Source organism: Mus pahari, chromosome 17, assembly GCF_900095145.1.
Source record: "Mus pahari chromosome 17, PAHARI_EIJ_v1.1, whole genome shotgun sequence".
Taxonomy (NCBI): domain Eukaryota; kingdom Metazoa; phylum Chordata; class Mammalia; order Rodentia; family Muridae; genus Mus; species Mus pahari.
Genome location: NC_034606.1, coordinates 57906018 through 57915708, shown reverse-complemented (window position 1 = coordinate 57915708; position 9691 = coordinate 57906018). Strand labels below are relative to the sequence as shown.

General features: G+C 44.0%; 1 protein-coding gene across 2 annotated transcripts in view; it reads left to right on the top strand.

Moving 5' to 3' along the window:
* Positions 1-7078, top strand: part of Gxylt1 (glucoside xylosyltransferase 1) — a 28730-nt gene extending 21652 nt beyond the window's left edge. For both annotated transcript variants that reach the window (XM_021217131.2, XM_021217129.2), the window contains 3 exons: positions 3211-3334; positions 3682-3854; positions 6316-7078. In XM_021217131.2, the coding sequence (XP_021072790.1) occupies positions 3211-3334; positions 3682-3854; positions 6316-6477 (459 nt within the window). In that variant the 3' untranslated portion in view covers positions 6478-7078. The remainder of the gene's footprint in view (positions 1-3210; positions 3335-3681; positions 3855-6315) is intronic.
* The last annotated feature ends 2613 nt before the right edge of the window (positions 7079-9691 follow it).

Sequence of the window (9691 nt, the reverse complement as noted above, 5' to 3'; positions counted from 1 at the left end):
TAGAGAACCTGTTTGTAACACAGGCCATGATTGCTAGAGAACCTGTTTGTAACACAGGCCATGATTGTTTATTTTCATGGCTGATAGATAGCCCGTTCTTGCTGTTATGGCCACGCAGTTCCAATCTGCTGCGTTACAGTAGCATTAAAACAATGGTGAAGTTCTGCTTTGTTCTATCTCTTACTGCTTGGTAAGCAGGACACTCTGTTGTTTAAACTGTTGGTCTACACTCGTACTTTGTGTCCTGATGATGTCTGCTACGTTGAATCTTTGTTTTCTTGCATGTGTATGCACGTGTGTGGTATGCACACGTTGTATATTTGCATGTGTGTGGTATGCACACGTCATATATGTGCATGTGTGTAAGCACATGGATGCAAGGACCTAATGATGTTGAGTGTCTTCTTGAGTCACTCTTGACTGAGGTAGTATCTCTTGATGAACTGAGGGATTTAACCAGTTATGGCTCCGCTAGTTCACTCTAGGGGTCCTCTGACTCTGAGCAGCTGCTGTACCTGCCTGGCTTTACCTACCTCCTGGGAATCTAAAGGCTGGCATCTGCACTGCGTGGCTAACACGCTACTCACCAACTCACCTGGCCAGTTGCTGCTGTCCTGGTTGTGAGCCTCACCTTTAATGGCCGACCTGGCTCCAGCCCTTTTGCTTTTTGTAAATTTAAGATTTATTTATTTATTTTATGTATGTGAGTACACACTGTATCTGTACAGATGTTTGGAAGCCTTCATGTAGTTGTTGGGAATTGAATTTTTAGGACCTCTGCTTGCTCTGGTTGACTCTACTTGCTTAGTCCCTGCTTGCTCCAGCCCAAAGATTTACTTATTATTACACATAAGTACACTGTAGCTGACTTCGGACACTCCAGAAGAGGGTGTCCGTCAGATCTCATTACGGGTGGTTGTGAGCCACCATGTGGTTGTGGGATTTGAACTCAGGACCTTTGGAAGGGCAGTCAGTGCTCTTACCCGCTGAGACGTCTCACCAGCCCCATTTTGGTTTTTTGAGACAGGGCCTCTTTATGGCCGTATGTGGCTCGGGGTGGCTTCAGACTCCTAGTAATCTTCCTTCCTCAGCTTCCCAAGAACTGGGATTGCAGGTATGCGCGGTCATACTGAGACCTTTCCTATTTCTTAGAAAATTATGAAAGCTTACTTAACATTTCTTATTTACTAGAAAAACAAAAACTATATTAAGTTAGGATTTGAGTTCTTTTCTTGTATGTATTCTATACTGTGTTATATGTGGAAGGTGTTTTGATTAGTTTTTTTTCCCCTACCTAATGTGTACAAGCTTTATCTCTTGTTTTGTCAGGGAAATAGATGTCTACTCTGATGACAAGCCATAGCACAAAGGTGTCACCAGTCCAACTTAGGGAACCAGAATTTATTTGGCTTGCTTATAGAGCATAGCTGTAGAGGGTTTGTTTTACCAGAGAGTGGATGGCTCCTAATAATAGTCGTAGCATCAGAAAGTCTCTTCCCAGCATAGATGACAACTTCCTCCTAGCTCCATGTGAGGGATCCCACCTTCAGTTAACCTTCCACAAGGTTGGGTGCAGTCAAGACAGAATTACTTGTAAATGGCTCAGAAGGGAGGAGCTAGCCGAGGAAGTCTCAGCTAAGGGGCTCATGACCGTCCTCCTCCTGCTTCTGTGATTGCAAGGCTGATGCTGACTGCCTGATGCAGGTAGTCACAGAACTCTGAGGATCAGGAAGGTGCCTAGCTTAGAGGACAGCTTTAGGACAGCAGGTGTCCTGCTTCTCTTTCTCTCCACCTTATCCCCGAGTCAGGATCCCTCACTGAACTAGCTAACGTGGCTGGCAGGCAAGCTAAGTGATCTTCCTGTTCCCTGCCCAGCACTGCCCAGCACTGCAGTTACCTGCCCTGCCCCTGCCCCACCCCTGCCCAGCACTGCAGTTACCTGCCCACACATTGCTTTTTTACATGGATACTGGTGATCAGAGTTAAGATTCTTATCCTTGTGTATGTTTACACAGCTTTGTGTGCACTCATGAACACACACACAAACACACACACATTTTATGATGAAGACTGTCCTTACAATGGATTCATGTTTGATATTTGTGTGTTTGTGTTAGAGTTGGGGTTGAACTGGTAAGAAGTGCTCAGAACAATGTCTGGCATGTGATTTCTTTTCCCCTGTCAAGATCACTGTTATTTTGGAAGTTTAAAGAAAACTATTAGGAATTAATAAATAAAATACATACAGTTAAAGTTTTAACGCTAATAAGCAGTGTGCTTCCCCAGCATTTGGGGGGCAGAGAGAAGCAAGAGCTCATTGGCCATGAGTTTGAAGCCAGCCTGGGTTACATAAGACTGTGTATGAAAAAAAGGAAAAAAAGGCAGGCAGTGGTGGTGCACGCTTTTAATCCCAGCACTCAGGAGGTAGTAGAGGCAGGCGTATTTCTGAGTTCGAGGCCAGCCTGGTCTACAGAGTGAGTTCCAGGACAGCCAGAGCTATACAGAGAAACCCTGTCTCAAAAAACAAAAGAGAAAAATAAAAGAAAAAAGCAAGAAGCTTGACAAAAATAAGTTTGTAGAGGGTGGAAAATAAAGAACAAAAATCAATTGATAAATACTATGTTCTAGTGGTGCTGTAGTCCCCCCCAATCTGAGAGCAATACATTACAGAAATCTCAGTGAGTGCCTCAGTGAGAGGCTGGCTGCTCGGTGATTTTTTTCCTGGGAAGGTGTGGACAAATCTCTGCTTACACTGTGAGAGCTCCAGGGACATCTGCAGGGACATCCACAGCAACCCAGCCTTACCAAGCCACGAGCTTTCAGAGATGGCTGTGGCGGTACAGTTTGTGGTCTCTGCTTCCCAGACACAGACACAGGAAAAACATCAGTTTGAGGATAGCTCCAGACTACCGGTAAAACCTTGTCTCAAGAAACAAAACAAGAAACCACTTTTCATAGTCTCACTTTAGCACGAGCAGGCGAGCTGCAGTGCCTCTCTGTGCCAGTCTTCATTAACTTTATCCCTGTCTCACCATCAGTGGGGCCTTCCCTTCTGGACCTCCACGTGGAGGGTTGTATACGACCCATGGTTTTGTAACTAAGGGGTTTTCCGTTCTCTTTGGGCTTTGCAATGGTTCTAAGGGAAGAATGGGAACTGTCATGCTGTCCCTGGAACGTGAATGCTAAAACTTTCAATGTTTTTATTAACAGAACGATATGACAACCGCGCGGCTACAATGGGGAGACATACTTATGCCATTGCTTAAAAAATACAAACTAAACATCACATGGGGTGATCAAGATCTGTTAAATATCATGTTTTTTCATAATCCAGGTAATCATCTAAATTCCTTTAATTCTTTACATCTGTAAAACCAATCACAGACTAAAAATCAGAAAGCAAGAAACAGTGGGCTGGGGTCAGCTCAGTGGTACAGTAATTGATTAGTGGATACAGTGTCCTCAATTCAATCCTTTGTACCATAGGAAACACATTGGTTCGATTTTTGCTTGTATTAATAATGGTTGTCTATATTTTCAGTAAGATTTGAATATTGATTTGGTTGGGAGAAATCTAAATACCACCTATAGGTTTTAAGTGATAACATTGATAAGGGTCGATTCTGTAGAGTCCTTGTGTGCTTTATCACTCTCCTGTTGCTGGCCTTCTCTTCATTGTAGAAAGCCTCTTTGTTTTTCCATGTCAATGGAATTACCGACCAGATCACTGTATATATGGGAGCAACTGCCGGGAAGCAGAAGAAGAAGGAGTCTTTATTCTTCATGGAAACAGAGGTGTTTACCATGACGACAAGCAGCCAGCATTCAGAGCTGTGTATGAAGCACTAAGAAATGTAAGGTTTACTCCCCCGAAGTTTTCATTTAAAATTTACAGTATCATGAGGAGTTTGTAAATATAGTGTAAAGAATTCCCTATCATTTATTGTAAAGTCACCAGCTCCCAAGGTCTGGCTTCAGGGTTTGTCACAGGTTCTCGCTCTGCATTCTGAGCCTGAATTATATAAATTGTCTTCTTGACACCTAAGAACTGCAATACTTTTTAAATTAAGACTAAAGGTATTTATTAACCGTTATACGGATGTTACGCTCAGGTGTATCTGCCACGTGTTCCTAAGCTCCTTTGATTAGTAAACATCAAAGCTTCCTGCTAGCTTACAGTTGTGTAACTCCTCTTGGAGTTGTGATGTTGTGCCCACAGTTCACAAACTCACGTAGAACCACTCTAGACTTTGGGGTATCTACCCTCCATGATTGTATTTCCTTTAAGTTGTGTTGATGCTGAAGGTGTTTCTGATTTGGCTCGGAACACAGGTACACCTTCCCTTTTAGAACCACTATCAATGTCCTAGGGCAGAGCTTTGGTTTCTTTTTCTCTTATTTACATTTCTCTTATTTACTGGAAGAAGGTATCTTTGTCATGCTTTTCTCAGCCCAGGCCACTGTTAGCTCACCTCTTCTACATAGTGCATTGTTAGCACATATAGAACATATAATAGATTATATATATCATGACAGGGGGAGGATGTTTCCACACATGCACTTTACTGTATTCACCTCTCATGCTTCTGATCCCTTCCTCTACCCAGGTAGTCCCTCTACTTCCATGTCCTTTTCTGCCCTCCCCCCCTCCCTCTCACCTACCCATTCCCCATTCTGCCTTCTTTCCCTTTCTCCCTCCTTCCATTTTACCAGTGGGCACACTACTGAGGAAAATGTAGAGCTGTAGATAAGAGAGCTCCACGTCTAGGAACCATTAATTGCCTCTTAACTCCCTAAGGAGGGATGCCACCACTTAAGTTCGTCCCTCCATGACACTGGTGCTCTGCCCAGTCTTGCCTGGTCTCATGTAGGTAATCAGAGCCACTGAGACTTTGTGGGGCAGCCCTGTCATGGCTGGAGGACAGTGTTCCACAGAGATCCAGGTCTTGACATGCCCACCCCCTCCTTTTGAGAGACGGCTCATTTCGTGGTGAGTGTTCAGCAGCGCTCATTCTCAGCTCTGTAACCACGCCTACGGCCTCTGACAGCCGCTCCGACTGATTTCTTCCCGTCAGTCTGCATAGCACCGTCCAGCCGTACTGAAGCAGGCCGGCAGGGAGGTGATGGGGAGGGCCTTTGTTTTCCTTCCCTCCAGGTGCTGTGACCGACCCTCAGTCATTTTATCTCGGTTTCTGTATGTTTTACATCATAGATAGAATGTGGCCAAAAATACACCATCAGCATTTACCTGGTGTTTTCTGGCTTGCTCACTTTCTAGACAGTCATGTGCTATACGAGTGTGAAGAGCCAGCAGTGCTTAGCAGTTCTCATATCCTTGGGTTCTTTTGTGCAGTATGGCCACAAACTTCCCATTGTATCAAGAAACGCTGGAGTTGGTCAGTTTATGTGTAGTGTCCTTTTGCTCAGTTTCAGAAATTTCAGTCCATAGTCACCTGGTCGCATTGCCTGTGTTAAAACATTCTATCATGATGAGAGCAGATAGCAGAGGAAGCAAGAGAAAGGACAGGAGTAGTTACTGTTCCATTTCCCCTCTAAGGAATGTCACCAGTGATTTAACTTCCTCTATTAGATCCCCCTCCTAAATATACCACCACCTCCCAGAGTCACTCTGAGTGACCTCGGGTCCAGTCTTGCATGCGGATCCTCTGGAGGCACATAGCCACACTGTAATAAGTCTCTGAGTGTCTTTGGGAAGTGACTCATTTCACTCTTCCTGCTCTGGCTGTGGTGTTCGTGTCTAACTCAGCATCATCAGTGTCGCTGTGTGGGTTCAGGGGATGGAGTGGATGGAGTGGATGGGAAGACGCCTGCCCTTTTCTATAAGTGAGTCTAGCTTTCACTACTTTCTCCCAGGTGCCTTTAACAAACTTAGCCATTTTATGCCAGTTTTTCTGCATCCTTTTGCTTCTTGCTTTGTTTGCTGTTTGTTTGAGACAGGGTTTCTCTGTGTAGCCTTGGCTGTCCTGGAGCTCCTCCTGCCTCTGCCTGCTGAGTGTTGGGATTAAAGGTACACGCCCCCCACCCTCCAGCATTTCTCTGCATCTTTTCTGCTCTTGAATGTGTTCTTCCCTTGGCTTGGGAGGTCCTTGCATTGCCTCTTTCTGAAGTCTCCCTGTCTTCAGAGATTTGCTATCAACCCCTTCTCTAATAGTCATGTTTAATTCACTGTTAACACTGGTTAAGTGTACTTCATGTGAGATAGCAAATGGTAGTTGTTAATATTTAACTGACTGAAGAACTTACTTGAAAAACAATTAAACATCTGTACTGTTGCCTGTTATGTTTCTTCTCTAGTGCTCTCTTGAGGGTGATTCCGTCCGTTCCTTACTAAAACCTTTAGAACTGGAATTACAGAAGACAGTTCACACATACTGTGGAAAAACGTACAAAATATTTATCAAGCAGTTGACAAAAAGCATAAGAAACCGTTATGACACTCCACCGAAGGAAAGGTGATTCTTCGTGACCGAAGTAAATGGATGAGACAGCAGCGCCTCAGGAGATGTGAAGGAATAGACTGAAAAAGGATTTAGGGAGGCATTTCTGTCTCCAGAATAATCCTCTTCGGAAGAATTAAAGAGCAGTATATTCCTGTCATGAAGAATAAGTTAAACTCTTGTGCCCCAGTAAGAAGACAGTTTGATCTCTGATATTTTGTAACATTCCTTGGTGTCATTCCAGTGTTAGTGAGAACACTGGACAGTGTGGGCTGCGAGCTGGGTTGGCTCTTAATCAAGTAAGTAAGGACTGGGAGTATGGATGGAGCAAATGTACCTCGAACATAGTGGAGACATTCAAGCTGTGAGTGTAGCAATAATTTATGTCAGCACTAACCTCACTTTAAAGTGTGAGAAAAAGTTTACAGGAGCAGAAAGGTTCTGTTTCTTAAGAAGTGTGGTATAACCAATGTAACCATTGACAGTCTGTACCCGCGTACATTTCATCTCTGCTCTACAGTATTTGGTGACAATCGTGTTTGAGATTATTTGTATATTTTAAATAAGCTGCACATTTAAAAATTAGCTGTATGAGAAAGGAGAAAATAGTGAAAACTTAAAGGAAGCAGTGTGTGTGTGTGTGTGTGTGTGTGTGTGTGTGTGAGAGAGAGAGAGAGAGAGAGAGAGAGAGAGAGAGAGAACAAGTGTGTGTTGACGAATGAAGTGTGTTCATTTTGTATGTATTAAACTGTCTTGCCAAACCTAAGCTCTAAATATTTGGGGAGATTTTAAAAATCACTTTAAGTGAAAAATTTCAGCTTTACTGGGCATTCTGGAAGCAAAATATATTATGCTGAGAATAAAGTAAGATGCTAATCGCCACACTAACAGGACGGTGGAAAATGCAACGGACCAAATACATTAGCCTGTGAGGTTAACAGTGGTCCATTCAGACTTCCCTTCTACCTCAAGTGCATTTCCAGGATCCTTTTGAAGAGACAAATGCAGAGCCTTACTTTAGGTTAGACAGACGTGGGAGATGGTTTGGAGAAAGAAGGTTTTTATATCTAGCTGTAGAAAAAGTTTTGATTTGGGTAAACGTGCATTTCTTATTTTGAACACCATTGAAGACAGTTGCCTTGTTAAACTCTGGAAGATTGCTTCTTGCTCACGTTGCCTCGACACCTCACGGACTCTGAGTGGGCAGCGTGTGCTGTCCTGGGGCTCATGTTTCTTCCTACTAGGTGCTCCTGAGTCCTGGGCTGTCTTCTTTTTCTTGGATTTTTAATGCTTCCATGAAGAAAGGGAAGTTATGAAGGAACAGTATCAGTTGTGATGATCCTGTATCCTCTGTGGGAGTATTCAAAAGAAGGGATCAGTACAGTTGTTCCAGCATCTGTAGTTCAGCCAGAGACAGACTGAGAAGGTTTAAAATACCATCAAAAGTATCTGTGCCCAGAAGAGGAATTGTTGACTAGGTCAGTACTCAGACAGGCTGAGGGAGCAGCAGCCATGATTCTTTGGCAGAATGCCATCGTAAAGGAAGATCCTGTGGACTGTGTTCAGTTTAGCTTGTTAGGGGGAAACATGAGGTGGAACCGTATCCTTTGACTGAATGTGAGGGAACTTGCCAAAAACAGCTGTCTTGCATCTACTGCATCTAGGAAGGAGTCTTTAAGACACTTTTTAAATGAAGAGATTAAAAACTTACATCAAAGTAGAGTAGGGCATACCTCAATATTCAGAATGCTTGCTTCATGTGGTCAAGGCCCAACAGTACAGAAACTAATAGAAGATGAGAAGTAAGAGCCTCGTGCAGTGGCTCTCATGGGTCAGTCTGTCACCGGTCAGGGTCTTGCTACATTTACTTCATTTATTCCTTTCTTACGTTAAAGTCTCCGGCAGGCATCATTCTGTGTCCCTGCAGTGAATGCTTTGGTACTTACAAGTAACTAGATCAACTGCATCATTTCCAGCAACAGCAGCAGCTGGCCTTTGGTTCCAACCCGTCACCAGTCCTTAACTATGCGTGTCTTAACTATGTATGGGACATGATGATGATTCTGCTTTAAATGAGTTCCTCAGAAGGTTTCGATATCAGCTAGTTTGGGAAGCATGGAAATTATTACGCTATCTTTAAGGTGGAAGTTAGGATGTCACAGTTATTGGCATAATTGCTAAATTATAAGTGATGTTTTTGGATAGAGGAAGCAGTTGGGGTTTTTGACAAGAGGGATTCATATGAGTAATGCCATTTTCTCAGTAGCTGAAGACTCAGCTCCACGTGCTATGATTGACTGAGGCTGTTATAGAGAAAGGATCTGAAAATGCACCAAACTTCATTTATATGAAAAGAATTTAGAAAGCCTCTAGAAAGTCTGTTTTAAGAAAATGCAGTTTTCAGCCGGGCATGGTGGCGCACACATTTAATCCCAGCACTTGGGAGGCAGAGGCAGGTGGATTTCTGAGTTTGAGGCCAGCCTGGTCTACAGAGTGAGTTCCAGGACAGCCAGGGCTACACAGAGAAACCCTGTCTCGAAAGATCGAAAAGAAAAAAAAAAAAAGAAAAAGAAAAAGAAAATGCAGTTTTCCTTCGTGAAGACGCGCTCATGAGCTGCGCCATGCCTGTCAGTGTAATGAGGAGAACAGATGGAGACTGGCCTGGAGACCCCCTCTTTGTGGGCTCGGGAGGTGTGCTGACTGCAGTGCCAAAGAGCTGAGGCCTGGGAGGGTGACCAGAGGGATGCATGCAGCTCCTCAGCCATGCCCGTGTTGATGGAGCCGGGTTTTACCACACACGGGCGGCCTGCTGAGGCTGGGAACTTTCTGGTTTTTCCAGTGTAGATTTGTTGATGGTATGTGGAAGGAACAGATATTAAGGCAGAGGAAGTAGACAAGAAAAGGATGATGCAAATGAGTAGTCAAGAAGGAGGGGAAGAGAGAGAGGGTTAAAAGAATGGCGGAAGGCAGAGTGAAAGGAAGATGGAAGGATAGTGGGGAGACAGAGAGGTGCACATGGAGGAAACTGCAGAAACATGGGGTCCCCTGCCTAGGTCAGCACTTGCCGTGCACTGCCTGGAGCCCATGGCTGGGGGTAGCAGAGCCAGCCTGTTTGAGTCATTGATGCTGGCATGTTTCTTGGTCACCTTGGTCACTGGTCATTTAGTGGTAGTTGTCTTTTTTTTTCTTTCCCTGTGGAAACACATATTTTCCATTTTAATGTCCTTTAGAGG